This window comes from Phallusia mammillata, chromosome 2 (genome assembly GCF_965637545.1).
Source record: "Phallusia mammillata chromosome 2, kaPhaMamm4.hap1.1, whole genome shotgun sequence".
NCBI classification, from domain to species: Eukaryota; Metazoa; Chordata; class Ascidiacea; order Phlebobranchia; family Ascidiidae; genus Phallusia; species Phallusia mammillata.
Window position 1 is genome coordinate 27,987,448 of NC_137253.1, and position 26,210 is coordinate 28,013,657.

The window sequence follows — 26,210 nt, forward strand, 5'->3', positions numbered from 1 at the left end:
TCTAATATACAAACCGATCACCGATCATTGTAAGTAGTTAAATTGTTATCCATTTACTACGCGTTCAATTCATTAGGAAGCGGTGAACTTTTCCTTGCCACGTATTCCCTTTTTTCCGTAATTTTTTTACCTACATCAGCATGCCAACATCAAAAACAAAATCACGCACAATTTTCTAACACACAATCATTTGTTAACAGCCAGTAAGCACATGTATGTAGAACATCCAGCAATGAAACAATTTTTGACATGAAATTTGATCAGTAAATCCAAGACTCAATACTACCGCATTAAACCGATTTCTTAACAAGTTTTGTTTCGTTGCAATTTTATGCTGAAATCACCAAATAAGGAAATTATGATCACAAATCTAAAGATGTAGCTTATGTGGAATTTTTTTCTGAACGTGTTGTTAGCTCAGTCGACTTTAGGAAGTTCGTTTAGAAATAGTTCACTCAATAAACGTCAAGCTATACCTCAAAAATAAGCTGTGTTGCTTTAAAGTGCAGCAATACCTAAAGCAATATAATCGTCACCTCCAGAGCAACACAATAGAATCCCTGCATCCGGCTAATTTGTCATGCGAAGCTTCGTAAAGCAATGTATATTCAGATATGTTTTCAGTTATGTATGTGCAAGCGAGCGAGCAACTACACTGAACCACAAATTAAAGGCGATGGCGGATGACATGTTTATGCATTTAGAATGTTAAAAAAATGCTTGTATCATGTTTTAGTAGTGAATTTCTTGGATCAGATACTGAATGTCTTAGGTCTATATCAAACATCTAAAAAGCAAGAAAGCACTATTTCTCTCTATTTGATTTAACTCAATTTCTCTGCAGCCTGAAGATACTATAGTTTAACACTACAGCAGGGTTTAGAGACTTAATTATGGCAGGGTTGTTTCAAATCCTCCTGCTTCTGATATTTACAATCTCTCTATTCGTCGCTGTATTCGGAGGTAAAATGTTTTTTGTAGTTTAGCATGGTATCATACATTTATCTCCGAAGTACAAAATAATTTTTATTGGGAGCACTGTAACTTGAATCAAAACAGAATTCGTTTTTTTTTTTCATTTTTGCTTTAGAAAAAGTTATGTTCTTTGTAGATTGTCCGAGGCCTCCTAAGGTGAGAAATGGAGATTACCGTCCCAAGAAAAACAGTTACAGAACAGGTAGGACTGTCACATATTCCTGCTCCAACGGTTTCACTTTGCATGGCCGAAAAAAGCCCAAGTGCAGAGGAAATGGCCAGTGGCAATCTACTCCTGTTTGCGAGGGTTCGTATTTTTGGATATTGACAAAAATATGCTCAAAAACTAAAATACAACACATGTCAAAGTGCTGAACTTGTCAAGTTTTTATTTTGTTAAACAACAAATCTTTGTCAACCCACTAGCACTCCCCGACGGAACATTTGACCGGTTCCTTCAAAATATCAAACGAACATTAAATCAAAGCTTCGTTTTCGCTTGAAAACACAAAACTTTTTATAGCAACAGTTCTTTGTGCTACTACTGATTTCTATTGAGCAAACATGTTTTGTGTGTTAAAAACTCATTTTTAATTATTACACAGTTTTGTTTTACTACTAATTTTTGCCTGCGTACAGTTTCAGTGTGTGGCCCACCACCATCAATCCCTTTGGGTACATTTTCACCAATTCAAGATTCCTATTCGCCGACGGACACAGTAACTTACGAGTGTTGCAACAGTATAAATATCGCTGGTGTCTCTACAACAAACATGTGCGGAAATGATGGAACATGGACATTGACAGGAGCATCTTTGCCGTCGTGTACACCTGCAGGTAAGACGGTGTGGAGAAATTTGACGAATGTTCCATATGCAGTATAGATTTAAAAATACACTCTATAATCAGGGGCCATATTAGTCTGACTTTTGTAATACAGAAACGGTGCCGCAAACATCTTAATCGGTTGTAAATACTCTTGGCAAGCTCACAACTATGTTTTTTTTAACAGGGACAAGAATTAATTAAACGTAATTTGCTACAATTCCTTTTTATCAGGTATTTTGAATGTGACAACCCTGTACCCCATAGGGTTAGGCACGCTATGTGTCTATACACGGTCTAATTTCCAAACAACTTTCAAATGCATATTTTTCAGTTTGCCCTCCACCTCCATCAGTGATACAAGGCGCTCTTACACCCGGTGACCAAAAATTGACGTACTCCATTGGAGAAAGGGTTCTCTACGAATGCGATTTTGGACTGAAACCCGATCAAATCGGAGATAATACATGTGGTGCTGATGGTCTTTGGTCCGACCCCTTCCCCGACGTTTGTCGTTAGAAGCTGCGTAGCGAAACACAAAACATTACTTTGTATATTCCGGCACCAATTTATGCGCACAGTGTAACGACGGTCTCCTGTAGTTTAGCCCTTTTAATTGGACCGACAAGTACGATGATAAAAGGTTCATTCATGCAACATTCTTCAATATGCAGCAGCATTAATTTTGCAGTTTACATCGAAAAAATGTCAACGCTATACAAAAAACAGTTACTGTGTATACTACACTTCCTGTGCAGAAATCAACGAATAAATTCATGCAAGTGACGCGGTTTAGACAAACGCAAATTTTACTCACTATACCCACAGTACATGTTATAGAATATTGCAACACATATGAAATGTGATATTTGCAGTTTTCTGTCATCACAGAAAATATACTTTCATATAACCTTTCATCAAGTTGTCAACTTTAACGTTGCTAAGAAATGCAATCTTTCTGGTTTTGAAATATTCCTCTCCCTTAAGAGTTGTGTAGTTACAAATTTTCATTTTGTTGAATGACTTCCCGTCTCACAATTCCCGCATGTGCTAATGTTACTAAACCTTGTTAACAGATGTGCTAAGCAGTTAAACACTTCTATTGTAAAGGCTCCTATAATCCCAATTTTTCAAAAAATGCACTGATGACTTAAACCACAGCAACAACAGCCACAAAATATGCGACCTTGTTGCCCATTATGTTGTTGTACAAACTGTGTAGCGCTTGCGTTTCGAATTTATGTTTAAAACGAATAAACATGTCTTAAGTGCACAGCCTGTGTGAACCGTTACCGTTAAGTTGAGTGTTGAACACTTTTGTTGGAGTTGGTAATAATCAATCATGTTGGCAATGGGCTTCCATTTCAATGCTCCAAATAATAACCACAAGTAAATGTGGCGGACACAAATACTCGAGTAAAACAGGAAATCAATATTACCGGCATCCCAATTTAACATCAGCGAACACCAACCGTATTGTGGTCAGAAAGGTCTAAAGGGCTCTACAGACATACTGCGTTTGCGTCAAGCGTTCGCGTTAGCCGTGCGGAACGGCATTTCATGCGTCCCGACGCGTTTTGCGTCGTCCGGTGACCATTGCACACAAGTCGCGGTTGTCGTTACAAATGCTGTTTAAGCGTTCTGTACTGATAATTGTATATATTATATACATTGTATATATTCTGTACCGACCATTGAATGGTATAAGTATGGGGCATCTCCGATCATTTGAATTAAAATTTTATTAAAACTCATCTTAACTGTTTTGCTAAAACCTTAAGACATACTTTTTAATACAATGTGACAAATAAACGCAGTATTTTTAACCCAATTTATCACAAAGTATAGTTAGTTCAACTCCGTTGACACAAAACATCAACGCGTCACGCGGAAAAGTTAAAACATTTTTAACTCTGCCGCTTGACGCGTTGAACGGAGATTTCCGCCCCGACGTCGCCGGCTTTGGAGTGTGTGTTAAGTGTACCGCGTGCCGTTTGACGCAAAAACTTTTGTGCCTGTTCATCAAGTAGCTTAATTTAAATTCTGTCACGCCAAATACCAATGAAAGCAAATGGAATTAAGCAAATGAAATGAAAAATTATTTTTCCGTGTTTTTTCTTAAGAAATGCACAATCGTTGATAAGTTAACAACACGAAAACAACATCCCGTCTGTTTATTATGATAATTAGGCTTCGTAACGTTTTGAAATCCAGTATAAACGTTTGATTCAGTTCAAAGTTGCGTTCCAAAGAGCTTTAATCATGTATTGTCATCCTTTTTTCGAACATCATAAATGAGAAACATGTTTTTATCGGTTTGTGTTAAAATAAGCCAGTTTCAAGCACGTGAGAGCCGAATTAAACACCTAGGCCGTTTGAAAACACTCAACTCCAAAGTGGTTTTAAAAACTCAGTAAAAAACAAATCAGTATAGCAATGTAGGGAATACTCCTGCGCCTTTTGAACCAAACATAATGCTCTCATGTTAACGAATACAATAACTACAATCAATAACGATCCAACATCCCGTTTTGGCAAAACAACAACCTTCGTGGAAACAGCAGCACCGCGGTGTGTTTTAACAATACAGATGATTAACGCTGCAACGTCCTGTCTGCACAGGCTGCTTTTAATATATCCAGCTCTATCTCTAATACACAAACCGATCAGTACCAGTAAGCTATATTTCCAAATGCCAATGTTACTTGTAAAGGGTTAAATTGTCATTCATTTGCTACGCGCTCAATTCACCAGGAAGCGGTAGATTTTTCCTTCGCCATGTATTCCCTTCAAATTGTTACCTACTTAAGCACGTCAACAACAACAAAAAAACACGTACAATTTTCTAACGAAATGTGAGGAAAGTTTTCGTTAACAGCCAGTAAACACATGCAACTAGGAAACCCTTTAACAAAACATTTTTTGAGCGAGTAAATGCAAGATCAATACCTTCGCAATAAACCAACTTCTCAACAAGTTGTTTTGTCGTTGAGCGTTGCAATTGCATATTGAAATCATCAAACAAAGAAATTTGTGACCATAACTCTAAAGATATGTTGATTTTGTTTCGTTCAGAAATAGTGCTCCTAACCAATGCCAACCTAAAAATAAGCTGCGTTAACAATTGTTTTAAAATGGCAGCAGCACCTAACGCAATGGAATCGTCAACATCAGAGCAACACAATAGAAACCCTACATCCGACTCATTTGTTATGTGAAGCTTCGTAAAACAATGTATATGTTTAGATTAGTTTTCAGTTGTGTTTGTACAAGCGAGCGAGCAACTACACTGAACCACAGGTTAGAGATAATGTGGTGATGGCGGATGGCATGTTTTTGCAATTGGAATGTTAAGTGAATTCTTGAAACAAGTTTTAGCAGTAAATTTCTTCGATCAAAAAGTGAATTTTTTAGATCAAACATTTTTAAAAAGCAACAAAGCACGATTTTTATCTTTTGTTTCACGTAACTCAATTTGTCTGCAGTCTAAAGATACTATAGTTTAAAACCATAGAGTTTATAGAGTTAAAAATGACAAGGTTGTTTCGGATCCTCCTATTTCTGACTTGTTCAATCTCTCTTTTCGTCGCTGTATTCGGAGGTAAAAATGTTTTTGTAAGTTAGTTTAGCATATAGTAGCCTACATTTATCCCCCAAATAGACATAATGGGTTGTATTGGGGGCACTGCAACTTGAATCAAAACAACTTACGTTTTTCCTGATTTAGAAAGTTATGTTTTTGTAGATTGTCCACCGCCTCCTAAGGTGAAAGACGGAGATTACCTGCCCAAAAGAACTACTTACAAGACAAAGAAGTTTGTCAGATACTCCTGCTCCCCTGGATTCACTTTGTACGGCAAAAAGAGAATCAAGTGCAGAGGCAATGGCCAGTGGCTGGCTACTCCAGTTTGCGTGGGTTCGTAATTTTCTATTTTAACAAAATATATTCTCAAAAACTAAAATAACACACAATGTTTTGTCTGTTAAAAACCTATTTTGAATTATTGCACAGTTTTGTTTTTACTACTAATTTTTGCCTGCAAACAGTTTCAATGTGTGGTCCGCCACCATCGATCCCTTTGGGTACATTTTCACCAATTCAAGATTCATATTCGCCTATGGACTCAGTAACTTACGAATGTTGCAACGGTATAACTATTAATGGTGCCTCTACAAACGTGTGCGGGAATGATGGAACATGGTCATTGACAGGAGCATCTTTGCCATCGTGTACACCTACAGGTAACACCGTGTGGAACGTTTTGACAAAAGTCAATGTGTAGAGTGTTTACAAATGAACTCTATAATCAGGGGCAATATTAGTCTGACTTGTGTAATACAGAAACGGTACCGCAAACATGTTAATCGGCTATAAACACTCTTGGCAAGCTCACAAGCAATGTTTTTTTGACAGACACCAGAAAGTAAACGTAATTTTAAACAATTTGTTTATGGAAGGTCGTCTAAAAGCGATAACCCTGTAACCAGCTATGTGTCTAGCTACGCGGTTTATTTCCAAACAACTTTCTAATTCATATTTTTCAGTTTGTCCCCCACCCCCAGCAGTGATAGAAGGCATCATTACATCCAGTGACCAAAAATTGACATACTTGCTTGGCGAAATAATTACTTACGAATGCAATTTTGGGCCTAAACCTGGTCAAGTTGAATCAAACACGTGTGGAGCTGATGGCCTTTGGACCAACCTTTTTCCCGACATTTGTAATGAAATGTAAATCTTTAATCATAGTTGAATTGTATAGATTTTGCTGCATCAAACGTTCGCCTCTCATGCACTTATCGTACCTTGTCATGTTAACAGGCTTTTGCACTGCATTAAGGCTATTAAGGGGAAGGCCTATTTTACGCCAAAGATTCAAAAGGCGCACAGACAACTTATTATAAAGCAAGTGCCGTGACCGTTTTTTTAATTGTTGTGTTCATTTGATATTGTTCGTTCGAAATGGTCAGATAGAATAAATAACGGTAATCGATAATCATTTATAGCTCGGATAATTGGTAATTTGCATACTACACGAAAAACTGCAACAGGCAATTAAAGTAGTAATGAAAGCGGTACACTTTCCAAATCACTGATTCTGTTTTTTGCATATCTACCATATCTATATGTACAACGCCCGCCTGGTTAATTCTTCTTTGTATGTGGACAATAAAATATTTAAGGTGCACAACATTCGTCATGTCATGTGAAGTTGAACATTCAAGGAACAGCTTTTTACTCATGGCATAAGTAATAAATGGGCAAGGCAAACGTATAAAAAGCAGACTCCTTATCAACCTTGAACATTTACTTATGTTCTGGCTCCGGATTGTAGCTTGATTGTGTGCAATAGTCAGAAATTAAAAACTGAACTTGCTGGGTTACATTTGCAAAGAAACAATACCAGATTTGTTTTCGTTCAGTTTCATGTACTTTTTGCAGTTGCTTGGTTTACGTCCGAAGAAAAAAATATAATTTGAAGATTCACATCGGTATAAAAAAGATTACAGAATAGTCTTTTATTTGTTAGGGATATTGATTAAGTCTTTCATTATAAAGCTTGAAACAAGTAACTGCTATGCGAACATGATTACAAAATAGCATTGCTGATTAAAATATTTTGTAATTAAAAAACGAACAGAAATATATTTCATCAGAAAAGGTTTACAACCTGCCCTTATTAAAATTAACAGTTTTTGCAGTCAATGTCAAAGATTCTTAACCAGCGATTTTCACACGAAGCCTTTCAGCCCCATAAAGTTTTCCATAAGTCCTGGGTAAAAAAGAGTTAGTAAGACTTGTTCCTTCATGCCTATCCTCTTTTTTTCTTCCTAGCGCACATGTTTTGATGGTAAGTCGGGAGTAACAGTTCAATATTACTTCAACAGGGACACAAACCCTTTGTTGCAATTTTGTGTCTAACTCTAAACCAGTGATTTTCAACCCGTGGGTCGTTTGCCATTTTACTGGAGGTCGCGAGGCTTTTTAATAAACTTTAAAAGGTAAATGTTTATCAGCAATAACAAAATATAAAAAAAAACACAGTGAAAGTGTTTGATTTGAACTTATTTTGCGTTCCATCATGACTATTATACAATACCCAACAAATCTTTTATTACATCACTATATTATTATTATTATTTTTTTTTTTTTATTAAATCACTATAGCCTATACAGAAGGTAGTTTATTGCAAGTGCCACTGCACCAAGTGGTCAAACGAACGTCTATACAGCAAAACACTTGTACTAGGTGAAGCGATCCAGTGTGTTGTAATTAAGAAGATACTTTATGTATGAAAACTGGACGGACGAACTAGCTTAGAACCTTTCTTTTTGCATGAAAAAATGTACGATTTTGAAAAGGGTTGGCGAGTTATACATTTTTGTTGCTAAAATGAGTCGCGACATGAAAAAAGTTGAACACTACTGCTCTAAACAGTAGCCATACAACAAAGGTTGTCCTCTGAACAATCGCCCTGTGAAAACAACGAGCATGTGCAACCTATTTGCTGAAACGTCATTGTTGACAAGTTTATTTTATAAACTAATTCTGCGTTAAAACAAGAAACTAAACCTATTAAGTAGGTAACAAAACATTGATTATCCCAGCTTTTAGTAGTTGACCGCTACTATCAAAGTTACAAACATCGTAACGGGTGAGGCTGACGCGATTTTGCAAACGGGTTCTGGAGATGTGCTAAGCAGTATTTGGATTCAATTAGGATCCAGTAAACAATAAAGGTTGTAATCTTATGCAGGGTGTCGAACCGCATGTTATACGGGTTCAGGTTCGGTTCGGGTTCACTTCGTTTTGTTCAGGTTTTTAAAAATGTGTATTTTCGGGTTCGGGTTTTGTTCCGGTTTGAGCAAATTATCCGGTCCGAACCGGTTTGCGGTTTTTAAACCGGTTCAAATTTTTATTCGTTTTTAATTGAATTACCCATCATCTACGTGACTTTATCAAACTCCAAAAGAACTTTGACCGTGCACTGTTATTTTTGACACGCCCTATAAGTGTTATCTCGCGTGTTCTTTAGTGTGCTGTTTTGGAAAAAAATCACAAAATATAAAACAGGCTGCATTTTTTACTGGTTCAGTTCCGGTTCGGGTCCAACGCCAAACAAAATATGAGATTCAACTCCGGTTCGGGTTTTTAGAAAATCGAAATTAGCGGTTCGGGTTCGGTTCGGGTTTAATGAAATTAACCGCTCAAACCGGTTCGCGGGTTCGGGTTCAGTTCCGGTTCGACTCCCTGATCTTATGTACTGATTTTACGGCTCCACAATGCAACTAGAAACAGACAATAAGCCAGTGTATAAAGGCAAAGTGTAGCCTTCTGACTTGTATGTTTCATGTCAAGGAACTAAAGGTAGTGTAAAATCCAACAACTAAAACGACAATAGTCATTGTTAATTTCCACAAAATCTAACATTTTTATAAAACAGCAAATAGTCGAAAATAAAACAAAGGGCCGATTATTTTTTTGATCTTAAATTTCCTAGAATTAGGATGACGATTACATGTAGACTATACGATTTAGAAAAAATAACACATGGACGAAGTTCAGGAGCTGCAGCACCCCCTAGATAGTTTTACTTAATATTCCTTCCACAATACTACAGATAATTTTCATTATATTTATTTTTTTATTCTTTAGCAATATATTTTGAGTATAATTTCCGCTTTGATCGGTATCATTTTCCTTTAAAAAAAAAAAAATTATGACATTATTATGTTATCTATAGTGGAACTGCAGCTCCAGATTCGTGACATTTTATGACGTTTTGCAGTTGTGCGCATGCGCACTTGGAAAAGCTACATGCCGGGCGAAATAGGCGACTGGGTGCTGCGGCTCGCGCAGCTCTACCAATCACGTAGCGTGTGAAGCGGTCTGTAGATGTGTTGTCTGTTCCGGTTTATTGTGCTCCAAACTTCAAAGCCCGTGTACTATATACTTAAGTTCGGCAGTGAGTACAAAAAAATAAAATATTTTGCCATCTATCAATTTATTTGTTTAAAGGTTAGTCGTGACTTTTTAAGATGACTGTAAGTGGGCTTCAGTTTTTGCAGTAATCATTGAATTAAAAAGTGTATCGAACTTTTTGAAAAAGAAAAAAAAGGTCATTTAAAGCCTTGAAAAGTCACGATTAACCTTTATAATAAATAAATGAATTAAAAAGTTTTGACAAAATGGGATAAAACATCTGCTATTCCAAATATGTTATGCAGTAATAGGCAACAACAAGAATAACTATATAAAAGTTTAATTCTGAATGCTACCAAAAAATAGCTATGTACTGTGGAGTTGAATGCCTCACTGAAATTCAGGCAATATCAAACGCAGAACAAACAATTGCAGAAGCAACAGGAATTTTGAAATAACTGAGTGATGACAATTAAAAATCTGTGAAGTGTCATACAATATGTTGAAACAATGACTGTGACTATAAATTACTCAAATGTAACATGACTATATAACATTTATTTTTACCAGGTACAGTAAAGCATTTCCAAATTATCAGTCTCGGAATGCTTCAAAAGATCTTTCCTGAACAAGTGAAATTGTGTATAAAACCAGCATGTTAACAAACAAAACCAGAAACAGGCTTTCTTAACAGGCAATAGGCCAGTTTTACCATCTATATGCAATGAAACAGGTTATGAAATTAAAATTTTCAAACTATATATATCCTTACTGCATTCATATTTTTCATTTAATATCTGGAATTTTTTTGTTTCTGCAGAGTCCTCCATTTATAGATCATGGAAGTTTTATCTATACAACAAGTGAAATGGTGACATATACGTGGGATTCCAAACATAAACTAGTGGGACCTGCTCCAACTACATGACAAGCAGATGGTTGTTAAACTGCAACACCAGTTTTAGATATATATGAATAAATGATAAATTTGCAAGGTTTGGCAGATTTAGGACAAAGTTGGCTGAACACAGTGATATGTAAAACAAATCAAAGCAACTTCACAAATAGATTATAAGAAATTGCATTTTAATGACACAACTTATTTTTAAACAATTTACCAATCAAGCCTAATATTTCAAGCCTAAAAGGTCAACAAAACATGCATGTAGAGCATTTACTTTATCTGATTCTTTGCTTGGGATTGAACTATTGCATGCAATTTTGTTTTTGACACTATCATTTCGGTTTAGAGTGTGGTGATCCAAAAAAAAATTTCCACCATAATGACCCAAAATTTTAGCACAGGTTGGCTTTGAGGGTCACTTTACATGGGCACAATGCCAACAAACTCCTAAAAATTAAGAACCACGGTTCTAAACATTCGTCGCAGGACAAGAGTGAAAAAAATACAAGTCTATTTGCTATCAAAAGCTGTTGTAAAACGTCTTTAAAATTGAAAACAAAACATCGTCACGGTTCACTAAAAATGTTAACAAACATTCGGTTTTCACCAGAGAGTCGAACCGGAACTCAACCCGAACCCGCAGATAGAACTACTAACATAGGAGCTCACAACACGCCGTTTCGGGCATTTCCGGTAGATGGCGGATCGGAGCAAGAGTGATTAGGTGGAGCTACTAACACCATCCCTCACGGGACACGCAAAAGTGACTAATTTTTGACAAGTGGCGCAAAGAGCACTTTTTTACATTTAAAACGTTATATCTCCAAAAATGCTCACGGTTCAGCCTATTAAGGTCGGGTAAGGTATTCGAATTGAAAATTCAATAAAACCCCAAAATTTAGTTACTAATGTAAAATTTTTAAAAACTTATTTCCCAACCCAACTCCTCTTTAGCCGCTAAATAAAAAAAATCAGTTTACCCCCCTTGTGAAAGTAAACTTCCCGTGAGGTAGGGTGTTAATAGCTCTACCAGGTGTTTAAGGTGACAATGAGTGTTGAGTCAACAATTTGCTGACAGCAATTTGCACCTTGCTGACTCAGCATTTATTGTCACCGGGTTTTAGTAGCTCCACCGAACCCGCAAAGCGGTTTAATTCAAACAAAAAAAAAGAGTAAACTTACCCCTAGTTAAAAATATATACCTGACTGCAAGGATTGTGCATGTGAAAAATTAAAACCTAAACTTACGGCGTCAAAAAATCACCGCTAACCTTTTCACTTATGCGTAGTAACGGCGGAAAGTATTGCAGTATTGTAATTTATATTTGAACGTGATTTACTTCCATCGTTGCACAAATTGTGGGCGACATGTTAAACTATACCAGTCTGCAAATAAGTTATACAACAGAGTTCACAGTGGCCATTACCCATAATCAAACATAATTAAGAACATATTGCAGTTGTTGTTCATCAGAAACAGAAGATTTCCTAAATAGCTAATTACATATTCTTTACTGAATAATAAACAACAGCGACTAATATATGAACACAAAGAATGCACCAGAATCGACAATAGCTGCGCAAGATAACTAGGCTCCTCGTATCCGGCCTGGTTATTCATCCGGTCTGTATAACACCTACCGCGATTAGGGTATGTGCATGTTGGTGTTTGTGCCAAAATTCCACTTCCGCAAAAAACACGCTGCCCCGCGATACACCCACGAAATCACGTTAGTGTTCCACTATATAGTTGTGCCTCACACTAAAGCAGTGGAGCTCAACCTTTCATTCACCGTGGCCCCCTTAAAAGAAACTTATGGGCCTCGTGGCCCCCTAAATGTAATCCCGTCCGGTTCATTTTTTTTTTGCTAAAAATAAACCTCAATATGGAGATATAGTGTGGAGATTAGTGGATAAAATTAGGAAACTAAATCTATTGCAACACACACTTAATTATGAGTATTATAAAAGGAAATGGCTCACTGACTTTTGGTAGATATTTATACAGAGCCTATACCCTTGCCCCTGAGTACAGCTCGTGCCCCCTGGAAGGCGCTGGGCCCTAGTTGAAACCACTGCCCCTAAGTGTATTAAATTAAATCCACTGGAAGGGAAGTTCCTCCAGTTGAGAACATATCTGATTGTATATGAACTGTGTGTGGAAAATTGAAAGTCAAACAAACAGCGTCAAAAAATCATTGCGCACCTTTTGGACATTCACATAAGGCACAGTTACATATTCTTTGCTGAACAATAAACAACAGCGACTGATTGAACACAAAGAACGCACCGGAATCGTACATAGCTGCGCAAGATAATTAGGCCCCTCGCATCCGGCCTGGTTATTCATCCTGGCTCTATAAAAAACCCTGCGATTAGGATATGTGTATGTTGAGGTTTGTGCTAAACTGGACCGAAACAAAAAATACTGCATTGGTCTGCAGATTTTGTAATAACCTTGATGGTACCAAATTTTATGCAAGGTAGCAAAGTTTTGTGTCGTTTCAGTGTAAAGACAAGTCAGGTATCAAGATTTCCAAAGTCACGTATTTTTTTACTGCTATAGGGATAGGCCAATTCATAAAAAATTGTGACCTAAAAGTCAGCATGGTTGGGCAACGAGTCCTAAACTACTACTTAGAAGCTTGTACAATTATAGGCTATGGTGCCAACGCACGTTTGTCCCATAACAAAATAGTTGCCTAGTAAAGTTAAACCGAATTTTCTGCAGGTCCAGATAGTGGTTTGTTATCTCTGCACCTCCGTCTGTGATATCTTAAAAATGACAAGTTTGTTTCGGTTCCTATTGATTGTCGTACTTTCAATCTTCCATTTGGTTGTCGTATATGGAGGTAAATATCATTTGCTGTTTGACCTCGAAATTATAATCGCTAAATCGCAACATTAGGTTAACTACAATTTATCTATTAAGCTGGGAACATTCAGGAATGAAACCAAAGAAATTTCCTAGTATACGAATCGCTGATGGGACGGATAATTTTGTTTTCCAGTCTGTCCCCCACCTCCGAAAGTAAAAGATGGAGATTACCGTCCCAAGAGAAACAGTTATAGAACAAGTAGGACCGTCACATATTCCTGCTCCAACGGTTTTACTTTGTTCGGCCGAAAAAAGCCCAAGTGCAGAGAAAATGGCCAGTGGCAATCTACTCCTGTTTGCATTGGTACGTGCTGTTTACCAATTTGCAAAAAAAAATATCAGAAAGTGTTACTACTTAAGTTAAGGACTAAAAAGTTTAAGTTGGTTATTTTTGTGTGGCACAGAAAAACGTTGTCAGGTCCCACCTGAATTCCCCGACGGAACAATGTCAACTTCTTCGAATTACTTTCCTGGCACCACAATTTCATTCAGTTGCGATGACGGTTTTCATCTGGTTGGCCCGTCTACAGCAACTTGTCCAGACAATCTTTCTTGGACCGAAATACCCTGCTGTGTTCCTACAGGTTGGTTGCATTTTACCACTTATGAACATGGTCTCATTTTTCTTTTTGAGCTCAACAAATACGGTAGCTGAAGTAAACTTGAGGCCTAAAAGAAAATAAGGTTCACAGCTTAGCTTTAGAATCTTTAATATACAAGACAAAAAATGTTAGTCTAAATTTTATTTTTGTTTGGTATCGTAATGCAAAAACAAAACATGCAAATTTTCTCAATATCTGATGAATATTTAGCATTAACCTATACAAGGATCATGCAAAATTGGCCTGAAACTCCTGAATGTCCAGTCAGTTATACGCAATAGTTTCATAAGGGGTCTTTGTTACCTGCAGGCAACTCACAGCTAAAAGTTTGACGTGGTTAAAACTAAAAAATTTAATATACTGGATGACCACGACACTTCTGTTATTAGAGTGTGGTGATCCTCCAACTATTGATGGGGGAAGTTTCTCACCAACACCTCCATATATCCTCGGGGACGTGGTTGTCTACACATGCAATAGCACACATACACTTGTGGGACCTACTACAGCTTCATGTCAAGCAAATGGAGTATGGACTGCTAACCCAGTCTGTATATTAGAAGGTATCGTAATGGCATTCTTTTGTATTCCTTGTCATGTTTATCTGCTACCTGTTCGCATTGGTATGTGCAGTTTTCAATTTACAAAAAACATATGACCGCAAAGTTTTTTCAATACTAAGTTAAGGACTTAAAACTTTAAAATGTTATTTTTTGTGTGGCACAGAAAGACGTTGTCAGGCCCCACCTGAATTCCCTGACGGAACAAAGTCAACTTCTTCGAATTATTTTCCAAGCACCATAATTTCATTCAGTTGCAATGGCGGTTTTCATCTGGTTGGCCCGTCTACAGCAACTTGCCAAGACAATCTTTCTTGGACCGAAATACCCTGCTGTGTTCCTACAGGTTGGTGGCATTTTTAGCACTTATGAACATGGCCTTATTTTTCATTAAAGCTGAAAAAATAAGGTAGGCCTACACGAAGTTAATTTGAGGCCCGAAAGGAAATATAAGGCCTATCTGCAGGTAACTCACCCCTAAACATTTGACGTGCTTAAAGTTAAAAAAAACTGGTATGCTAGAAGACCACAACACTTACAGTTGAAATGAAACAATCTGTCTTCTTTTATTAGAATGTGCTGACCCCCCAACCATCGATGAGGGAAGTTTCTCACGAGCGCCTCCATATTTTCTCGGGGACGTGGTTGTCTACACATGCAATAGCACACATACACTTGTGGGGCCTACTACAGCTACATGTCAAGCAAATGGAGTATGGACTGCTAACCCAGTTTGTGTGCCAACAGGTATGCAATAGTTAGTTACTGTGATATTGTTTGTCGCAGAATATGGTTGCATATATCATAATAAAAATAAACCGGCTAATCTTTTGTCACCTGCTTCATTGATGAGACCTTACAGGTTAAAACAGTTTACACTGTCTGTGTCTTATCATATGTTGGCTTTTTTCATTTAAATCTTTCTCACAATTTGATTTATTTAGTTACAGCGACAAAAAAAACTAATGTACATTTTTTATGTTTGTCCAGTGTGTGATAACCCGCCAGAGATTGACAATGGGGTATTTGCACCAGTGCCTCCCTACCGCGAGGGGGATACGGTGGAATATGAATGCCTGCCTGCACACTCGTTTATGGGAACTGGCGTCAGCACATGTCAGGCAGATGGAAGTTGGACTGCGGCGCCAAATTGTGTTTAACCGTTTGTAAAGTTTGGGGTTTACTACATAAGTGCATACAAAAAATTATAAGTAACCCGTTGTATAAAACAGCACGCATAACACTATCATCTGTATTCTTACCATTTATGCAGTTACAGGTGTTATCGATTTGAAACAGTGTTGTCGATAACCTGTGTGTGATTTAAATAGAAATAAAATGTAACGTGCAACGTTTATCGTTTGATTATTGCGAGCTCGAAAAAGTAATAAACAAGAACTTTAAAATAGCCCAAAAAAGTTTACCTGAAAATTGTTGTTGTGAATGCAAAGATCCAATTTTGTTCCACAATAAATGCCAACAAAAGGTATATGGTCCGCAAAGATAGTAGCATTAATACTTCCAAAAACTAAGAATAATGGATTGATCAATATATCCTCCTCACTTTCCTGCAAAACATGTTTTAAGTTTAAGTGTATGACATTTCAAGCATTTTCTTGGTTGAGATCATGCAAGCAGTGGCCCTGATTTTGAAAAAGTATGACTTACAACTTTAATTTTTGTACTTTGATTTGATTTAGCATGCACTTTTGCACAATTTGATCAAGCACATCATGCAAAGTACAACCTCGCAGTTATAATTTGCGCAGCTTAAATTTGGGGTACGTTAAGAAATAGACTTGCATGTTCTTGGCACATTAACACAACACACTGCCGGTCCAGCGCAGAACAAATAAAGTATCTAAACCGAGTTTAAATGGTAATGCCAGAATGAATAATGTCGGATTTTTAATTATAGGTGGTCCCCAAAACTATTTCAATTGTTAGCAAAAGATTACAATGTTTGTTTTTTTTCTTTTTGCGACTTAACAATGCGGCTAGAAAACGAACTTTAATGTTGGCTCTTGTTTGTTAGGCAACAAAGTAAAGTTAAATTGTTTAAGGTCTCGCGGTATAATAACGACAATTGTAGTTGGGACAGGTGTAACTAAGGTTGCACACTCCTGGGTAAGGCAATACCAACTGCAGACGTACAGGATCAGATTTCATCATAGTTGTATCCAAAACGGGGTACAGACGCTGTCGCGATGCCTTGATAAGGATACGCTTGTCATTTGGGTATTGCTTTCAGTTTGGAAACATCCTTTTCAAACTGACTCTAAACAGCAAATGAATCTATAAAAAGACACAAGTACTGTTGTTCAAACTTAAAATGCCGAAATTCGTTAAATAGCGTTAGTTTCACAAAGGTTACAGTGCCGTACATGTAAAAAACATTGCATCGTTTTAACTTATTACAGTTGAGATGCAAGGCTTGATTTCTACTGCTCATACTAAAATGATCAACCAAGTTATTCAAGCTCAAAGGAAAACGTTTCAGCATTAATAGTGTTTGTAACGTAACACCGTAAAATTACGAACATGTTATCGTTTAAAAAATATTGTCATGTCAGCACAGTCGCATTGAAAAGTGTCAATGAAAGAAGGGCAAGGGTTAAGATAAACATGTATGCATTACTGGGATCAGCCCTGAAGCGTTCATGCTAACCAGTACTCCCATTTGACTTTGAACGCTTGGAAAGGGTGGTGGTTGGAATGCTGTTTTACGGGTAGACCATTGTTTATCAGCACAAAATAAAGAGTAACAGCACTGTATGAGCGATCTTGAGAGTTTTGCTTATCGGCTTGTTTGTCACTATAACTGTGTTCTGTTTGTACTGCTCAGGATACGGTTGTGTGTGACCTGCGATGTCTTCTATGCAAATCAAAAACGTTCTAGATCAGCTTTATGTTAGTAAAAAACAATCGCTTTTTTGTTACGCAACTTACAATATGTTGGGTCAGGTTAGACAAATATATTTTTAATTCCTATACTGTACTTCTCGTTTACAAATATTAAGATCTAACTACATCGTGCAAAATACCTCTTTAAGTATCAAATGCGTTCTAAATGTTAGGACTAATATGATCAGGTGATGGTTCGTAGTTAAAAAACCTTTAATAACCTATTCTAGGCTATAATTCTAACAAGCGTTGCGATGTTAGGTACTACCCCAAGAGCATATGAGAATATTAGTCAAAAAGGGGACCCGAGTCTGAATTATAATGAAATTTTAAATTACAACCCTCAAAATGTTTGGAGTGAGTATATAGACGTTTTCTAAGTAGATTTCATCATAACCCTTTCGCATAATATTGTGTCGAATGTCTGTAGTGTAGGAAGGATGTGTACACATGCCGTTTGACGTAGAGTAAAAAGGTTGTTAGCTCGTTACGCTTTAGCGGATGTGTATACATACGAGTGTGGAGGATGTCTATACATGTCAGTAAAAAGTAAAGTACAGTTGTTACTAAGTTTTTCTGCTAATACCATTATTATAAGCATATTATATTGGTTAATATTTAAACCTTGGATGATGGAATTGTACTCAACGTTTACGTGTAATTACGTTTTAACTTGAATTATAAATTAACTACTGAAAAATGCAGTTTTACTCAACAAGATACGGAGTGTTCTGTCAGCAAATCAAAAAGGCGGACTAAAGATAAACTGTACTCCGGGGAAATAAAAGCGCTATAGTTGACATAGAGCTGTTGACATGATATTAATATTTTAGTGATTTGATATGACATTTGATTTGTTAATTCAAAACCCTTTTTCCGAGACCATGTAAATTCAATGTGAACATACAAAATTCAAGAGCATTTTTCAATTAAACATTCAGCTAATGGTTAAGTGGTGGAGGCTTGCCCGTACCTTTAGATAGCCTAATCTATTTTGACAGTGTCGTGCATCGTGGTATACAACGACACAGAAGCAAAAATTTGTTAACTTCGGCTTGCTTTCGTACTGCTTAAGATTTATACCAATGTTTCACAGTAAATTAAAATTAACCACATTTTTTCCATTCAGTTTTTTGTGAACTGTTTTTGAACTGTGACAATGAACAAACTATATATGTTTTAGTCATTGTTTTGTCAACCGAACAAAAACTATGTATCTCGGGGAATTTAATCAGACCAACGCAACGAACACAAGTTTATCGGCTTTATATGCCTTTTGGACAGCTGTGGACATTATCTATCTGACGGTGGTAGCGATTGTGGGCATACTCGGCAATCTCATGGTAATATGCTCCATTGCACACGCGAATAAAGTGTACAGGAATGGAAACATCTTTATTATCAATTTGGCCGTTGCTGATCTCATTGTGAGTAACGTATTTGAACTTGCGTTATTTTATTTTTTTCTGTAACACATCACAGGGGTCAGGAAATAGTGGGTCGTGAGACTATCAACTTTCGGGCCAAAAAAATCGAAACTAGTTTATTTAACGATGACCTTTTGTCGTGTTTCTTGTTTTGCTTGAATACGTGTAGTAATTCAGGTGATAGTTTAATATATTAAGTAGTACACAAGGCTCCAGAAAGTCAGAAACAAATAAATTGGATTCGATGCTTTACTTTTACCGCCTTTTTTCAGGTCGCACCAAAGTATAGCAGAAGACTTCTTGTTCATATCACATATAGTAATCGAGTTAGAAGGGTTACTCGACTCTGTATGCTAGTTCACCGCTTTGGGTCATTAGCTAAAAGCTAGGCAAATTTCTTTACCAGTGGTTTGAACTTCCTAACACCACTGTCGAATCCATTTTTCCTAATGAAAACATGAATACGAGTATGATACATACCATAAATTTGCTCCAAAAACTGGTCATTCAAATACGTGATTGTTGCTCAGGTGACAGGTCTTCTTACTCCACCAATCATCGCCAATTTAGTAGTGCAGCGCAACGTGCTTCCCCAGGCGTTGTGTGATGCTGCAGGTTATATGATTTGTACCTCATGTGTTATTTCCGTACACAGTCTTGCCGTCATATCTTTAAACAGGTAAACATGGGGTTCGGTAATTAAAAAAAAACATTTCAAAACAAAAACTGAATAGATTTTTTAGGATCTGAAAAAGTTAGTAAAAGGTTATATGTGCGTTAAATGCTTTAAAAGACATCGAAAATTACTAAAAAGAATCGCTTGCAACAAAAGTGAAATATGGTGGTGTAAAGTTTGAACCGTCTTTTAAGATAGCCTAGTTGCTATCACATATAACGTACAGAGTATAGTTGCAAAATATACAAAATGAAATGTTTGTAAAAATGTGGACACTGCCAGTGAGTGTTCCTTATGTTTGTTAACTATTTTTTAGAATCACTTCTGTTTTAACCCTAAATGAGAAGTGGCCTATGCAGTTTCGATAAATTTTGCTTGTTTGTATTCAGGTACTGGGCAGTGGTGAAAAACGACACTTTCTGCGTAGTGTTCTCGAAAAAACGTTGCTACGTCATGGTTGCCGTCATCTGGTTGTGGTCGCACATTCTAACGCTGCCAGTTCTTCTTGGCTGGAGCGACGCAATGTAAGACAAGCTTACTGTTATAGATGTTTTTAGGGGTATGAGCATAGAATGTCGTGCAAACAACGCTAAAATCAAATGTGTGACATATGGCTGCTTTATACATCGTGAGTTAAATTTGTCAACACAGCGTGAATCTCTAAAAAGTAATACCAGCGAGTTTTCGATTCACCCAATGGCTTTGACCTTCATTTTACGGGTTTTTGTATCGACAGTTGTGTTGGAACCTTTGCAGTAGTTGTAGTACTGCTCATGATTGAAACGAATATTTCGAATGCATTTATTTAGCTTGTACAACTTTTACAAAACTTATCTTCCAGATACGACGAGCTAATACTGGTGTGCACATTCGACAATAATGCGTCACGTGATTACACAATACTGATTATGGTGATTGGAATCTTTGCCCCTATGTCCCTCACCTGCTACTTCTATGTTGCTCTGTTTCGGTGAGTAAAAGTGGCTAAGACTGTACAAGTGGTAGGTTTAGGCCTCATGCATTTATCGCAACGGTTAACAAACCACCACTCTCCAAAGTGCTCTTAAAAGTTATACCCGGGACCACAAAACACCTTCAAAAATAAAAATATTCCTGCATTTTCAACACACGAAATGTCGATTTTGCTTGGCAACTAAGGCTTTTCTTTGTTATAAGAAACATTAAAATTCCGAATTTTATCAACACATATATACTTAAAAAGTGGTGTAGGAAGGGTCACAATCGTGATATTTTTGGTGACTCTAACTTTTGGACAATTTTACGAAAAAAGGAAATTAAGTCCACATGAATCATAAGTGCTTAGTTTTGGGTTACAGTCAAACAATTTATAAGTGACTTCTTAACCCTTCTTAGCATAGTCCTGAAGGCGTTATTCAACATGGAAAAGTCTAACACAATCTCATTACAAAAACATTTAAAATTATGTTTTTGGTTACAATCAAACAAGTGTGCCAGCAGCAAAACAATTTATTCCGCTGGCTTTGTCAAGTCAGCAGTTTTTCCCAACAAGTAGGTGTAGGGCAATTTGAATGCATGATATCTCTCCTGTCAGAGTTATCAAATCAAACAGGAAGCAACAGCTGCTAAAGCCTACCACACCACTTCTATAACTTCCATAAAGGTGCTGACACACTTACCATGTGTCATAGCAGCCAAGCAACTAGGCTTGAAATGAAAAAAAGCATGTACTTTTATTGGTGACATTGACAACATAATAACAGAGAGCTTTGATTTGTTTACAATATTATAATGAACAGATAAAACTGATGTGGCCTTCATATCACTGATGATGGCATGAGCATTTGAATAATAAAGCATGTCACTCTTTACATCTATTTGGGTCGTTATTTTCACCATTAAATATATAAAATAAAACTTAATAACTAAGTTAAATGAATGATTTAAACAATTTGACCTTCAACTGGCGTGATGCTCAACAAAATACTAGTTGTTTAGCATCAAACCAATTACAAATAATTAAATATCCAAGCTGGTGGATAAAATGCTTGTTTGGTATTTTCTAAGCCTTTTTTTTTTTTTTTTTTTTTCTTAATTACTACAAACAAACCACAGCACAACATAAAAATCCTTTAGATAATTTTTTTGCTCAAAATTTGCAGAAATGTGAAAATGCATGACCACAAAATTAAAAAACTCCGGCGTGAATCAACTCAGGCAACAGTGACTACCAACAAGAAAAAAGTTCAGAAGAGGGAAAAAACTCTAATCAAAACCCTTGTGACATCATGTGTTGTATTCGTAATTAGTTGGTCACCATATATGGGATATATTATCTTCACACCGCGTGATGTGGACCCACTATTGAAGAGGGTAAGCAAACAATAATATTCTTTACTATCCAAATGCAATATGAAAATATGTAAGGAGTAAACAGTATTATTTAAATTAAATGTCATGCTCATGCAGTTTTAACACCTATAAAAAAGAAAAAAAAGATGGAGATAAAACAATGCATTTTATGTCATGCAGAAATATCTTTTATTATGTGCTAAAGTTATAGTATGTACATTGATTTTACATACACTGACTTTTTATCCATAACGATTATAATTACTTGAGACACCATTGGTATGGGTACAACATAACATACATCTACTATTTTTAATAGTCATCAAGACTACTCCCAAAATTATGAGTATTTTCAAATACCACTCAAAAACACATTTCTAAAATTTAACAAATGTAACTCTGTAGTAGCTACAATAAGGTAATGGTAAAAACACACTTTAGGCCCTTTGATAGGGCCCCAGTACATGGGTATCAATAATACAGCAAATGTTTTAAGTCATATAATTTTCCACAATCTTGATTTTTAAAACCAGGCAGTGTGGCCCATGTACTAGTAAATGTTTACAAAACATAACTTACCGACTGCAGTAAGAGCCAAACTGAGATGTAAAATATAACCAGCACAATGCTACAGGTTGTTGCTCGCCTCATTTTGTCCAACTCAGCCATGAATTTCATCATCTATGGTCTAATGAGCAAGGGCTACAGGAATGGTTACAAAGAACTTCTTATTTACATCTGGAAAAAGTTAAAGCTTTCATCCGAACCCTAAAATCTGCAAGTGACAATAGAATATAAAACTACAATGATTACCAGCATTAAATTAAACCATGTGTGCAGTCATTCTGTTACCTATTTAAAATGACACATATGTATTGCATGTTCAATTGTACACTTACAGACTCAATTGCAGTATTGTCTGAAAAACAACCAACGTTTTTAAAGCAAAAGGTATTTAGAGTTACTTTAAAAACATCGCTTTATTAACATTCTTTCCATTTGTACCAACACTATTATCTGTTTTTGTTCTCTTTTAGTACTGTAATCGCAAAGTGTGGCTAAATCGCTAAAAAAATCTCTTTCTTGTCTAAATTCTCTTTCTGAATCCCAGTTTGTATTGTTTTTGCATGCATTCTTTACGATTACGACTTACGTGAACTAACTTTATAAAAAAGCGCCAAGTTTATGTCAACGCTTTGCTCTCATGCGTTTCCACATAGAAATATTATCAGCTTAATTAGGTAGGGCCAAAGTCTATCTATCAAACACAAGTTGTCGCACGAGAATTCATGGAGCGTGAAATGGGGCGACTTTGCACGCTTTTAACAACGCAAAGGATAGGGTTTTGGATGTTGTTTTCAATAACCTGGCTTAACGACTAAAAATTTTTTATTTCTAAATTGCCTTGCTGACAAGAAAATTTATGCGTGACGTAAAAATGACGTCATTGGTTGCTAGGCAACACACAATGTTTGCAGGAAAGCATTTTTATTGGCAATAGTTTAGCGAAAAAATTTTTCTGCATCGTTTGCTAGCAAATTTGTGAATAAAGTGTAGTAAATATAAATGATCCCGACCGTTTTCAGTAATAAAAAATGTTGACTGTACAGATATTTCAAAAACTTAGAAATATAAGTGTTAACCAAAGCAGTTTGTTTATCAAAGTTATACTTTTTAAAGTCTTTATTTAGGTTAACGGTATACTTATTTTTTTGCTACTGGAAAAAGTGCAAACCTACAGAAATTTGCAATACATTTAACAGTTCTATGATAAGATGAATAAAGTGCATATATATAAACTTGCAACTTAAAATAGTAAAAAAAGTGGTTTGGTGGCCAGTTAAGTGCACCAATATAATGAAGAAACTGGTGGATGGGTGGGCTTTTAAAAGAACAAGCCGTTGATTTCAAAGTATCCTTACTGAAGAAGAATTATCTAGTATCCCATCGCACCAAACCTGTGTAAGAAGTTGCTGTTTGGCATGGCTCCTGGCTTGCAATACCAACAGGCATATAGACTCAGAAAAAGTATAACATAAATGCCAATGTTTTATTTTGCAACAATTTTGATTAAAACAGACACAAATAATGACATAAAATAGTAATGCATAACAAGATGGAAAGACAAATAACATTCATTGATTTAAATGTAATTTTGTGACATTTTGAAGGCTGACACAGGATCTATTGGACTTCATTTAACTACTGTGTTTGAGTTTATGAAGCTTCAAAAAAACATGTCATACTGTGCAGTGTGTCTCTTAAGTTTTGACTTTTTTGATTTTATGGAATCACCAATTTTGAAAATTGCTAATAATTCTTGCATGTTATTTTATGCCCTTAATGAAATCATTTGGATTTTTTGTGATATCCTCACATAACATGTATTGTGGGAAGTATCAGCTGAAACTGAAATAAATAAAAAAAGTGCCACTTTGGATGCAAAATTTCCCACGAGACTTTTTGTGCTGTACAGGTGAATAGATTCAAGAAGATTTAACAATTTTGTTGATATTGGTTGTTTTATGCATCAATGTTAGTTGTATTTGTTTATATTGCATTTTTTCTTGTGGTTGTGTTGCATATGACAGTACACATATTCAACATGGTATATAGACCTTAATTAATGCAATAAATATTTTTATCACTAAAAAGTGTCAAATATCTTTCAAAAAAATTAAAAAAAGATTTGTGCAACACCTTTAAAGGTAGTACCAAAAGCTTTCAAAATTCAGTATGTGCTAAAAGCGTCAAAATGCAGTAAATAAACGATGACGTCACTATTACGTCATGACTTTTCTGACCTTGGAAGACCATGGTCAAACTATTTATTCCAATTTTAGATGAATATACATCACAACCTTTTTATCTTTCGGGACTTAAGTAGGCTACATGTATATCTACTGGAAAATTTACCCACTAAAACCTAATTTAAACTCTATTTCATGTTCATCAGTTCCATTTAAACATTATAAGTTGAGCGTAGTTATATTTTTATTCAAAATTTTGCAGAAATTGCAAAATCAAACACCGCAAAAGTATCCAAATTAATCATTTTATAAATCGGCCCCATAAGGCGCAATGCAAAATTCGCGCTAATTTCGCCCCATTTTCATCCCCACAACTTGTGTTTTCTATGGCGTGCGACAACTTGTGTTTTCTATGGATTTTGGGTAGGGCTACCACTGATCTCTATAAACCCTGGATTGCGCTACTGGCCGTCGCGGTTGAAGCAAATTGAAGCGTAATGGCGGCTGAAAAGGAAGCCCCAAAAATGCATTGCGGGCAATGGGGAGAGAGTGGAAAAATGACGATAATTTTTGTTTTAGGCATTTGTATAGCGATTTTTGCAGATATGATTTGTAGATTAATAGGACGCATGTATTCCAGTGTGTAATAACCAATAAATATGCGTAGATTGATTGTGATGTGTATTAGTGTAGGTGTGCTGGGAATACATTATTCAGTTAATGTTGAAATAAATCATTAATAGGATGCATGTATTCCAGTGTGTAATAACCACTGATCTCTATAAACACTGGATTGCGCTACTCCGTTGAACGGTTGGGTGATTTTTGAAGCAAATTGAAGCGTAATGGCGACTGAAAAGGAAGCCCCAAAAATGCATTGCGGGTAATGGGGAGAGAGTGGAAAAATAACGATAATTTTTATTTTAGGCATTTGTGTAGCGATTTTTGCAGATATGATTTGTAGATTAATAGGACGCATGTATTCCAGTGTGTAATAACCAATAAATATGCGTAGATTGATTGTGATGTGTATTAGTGTAGGTGTGCTGGGAATACATTATTCAGTTAATGTTGAAATAAATCATTATTAAGTGGTACTAAATGTTTTATTGTGCAATATAAGTAGTTTACATGCATTTATTAATATTTAAGACACAAATCCAACAAGAATGGCTATTTTCTTCACACAAGACGATGTGATACTTTATTTAGCATCATCTTGTGCTGATCCAAACTGCTGTTTTTGATTGTCAGCAAAGTCTTGGAGCTAAAATATGGCTGTTTAAAAGTTTTTTGTAGTAGGTTCAACATTATTTTCCTTCTATGTTACAAACCATAAATCTAGTAAGCTCACAATTAGCTCATTTAATCTACCCTTTTTCTGTTTGCAACCAACATGTGTTTAATAAAAATTTTCTAATGTTGTGAATTCTCAAACTAAAACTCTTAATAA

The 26,210-nt window shown here is 36.1% G+C and overlaps 4 protein-coding genes and 1 long non-coding RNA gene across 8 annotated transcripts; 4 read left to right on the top strand and 1 right to left on the bottom strand.

The window, feature by feature from the left end:
• The first annotated feature begins 893 nt into the window (after positions 1–893).
• Positions 894–2,319, top strand: LOC145213227 (C4b-binding protein alpha chain-like). Its single transcript, XM_080081458.1, has 4 exons — positions 894–963; positions 1,112–1,177; positions 1,615–1,812; positions 2,135–2,319. Exons 1-4 carry the CDS (start codon positions 894–896, stop codon positions 2,317–2,319), a joined length of 519 nt encoding a protein of 172 aa, XP_079937584.1.
• Positions 2,320–5,331: 3,012 nt separating this feature from the next.
• Positions 5,332–6,536, top strand: LOC145213228 (C4b-binding protein-like). The gene is made up of 4 exons (XM_080081459.1): positions 5,332–5,401; positions 5,546–5,716; positions 5,848–6,042; positions 6,346–6,536. Exons 1-4 carry the CDS (start codon positions 5,332–5,334, stop codon positions 6,534–6,536), a joined length of 627 nt encoding a protein of 208 aa, XP_079937585.1.
• Positions 6,537–9,997: 3,461 nt separating this feature from the next.
• LOC145213512 (uncharacterized) lies at positions 9,998–22,648 on the bottom strand. Of its 4 annotated transcripts, none has more exons than XR_013856844.1 (6): positions 22,587–22,648; positions 19,481–19,669; positions 16,824–16,964; positions 16,094–16,237; positions 15,209–15,981; positions 9,998–14,176 (listed from the first exon to the last, which is right to left on the bottom strand). It is a non-coding gene; the product is annotated as an uncharacterized LOC145213512 (long non-coding RNA). The 4 variants fall into 4 exon arrangements; XR_013856843.1 differs by having other exon boundaries at positions 13,974–14,176; positions 15,932–15,981; positions 16,809–16,964; XR_013856842.1 differs by lacking the exon at positions 15,209–15,981 and having other exon boundaries at positions 13,974–14,176.
• On the top strand, positions 13,412–16,024 carry LOC145213510 (zona pellucida sperm-binding protein 3 receptor-like). The gene is made up of 7 exons (XM_080081816.1): positions 13,412–13,481; positions 13,641–13,811; positions 13,912–14,091; positions 14,499–14,672; positions 14,836–15,015; positions 15,243–15,416; positions 15,660–16,024. The coding sequence occupies exons 1-7, from the start codon at positions 13,412–13,414 to the stop codon at positions 15,827–15,829; spliced, it is 1,119 nt and encodes a 372-aa protein (XP_079937942.1). The 3' UTR covers positions 15,830–16,024.
• LOC145213511 (galanin receptor type 1-like) lies at positions 20,473–24,661 on the top strand. Its single transcript, XM_080081817.1, has 3 exons — positions 20,473–20,646; positions 21,818–22,028; positions 22,642–24,661. The coding sequence occupies exons 1-3, from the start codon at positions 20,585–20,587 to the stop codon at positions 22,777–22,779; spliced, it is 411 nt and encodes a 136-aa protein (XP_079937943.1). The 5' UTR covers positions 20,473–20,584; the 3' UTR covers positions 22,780–24,661.
• Positions 24,662–26,210: the final 1,549 nt, after the last annotated feature.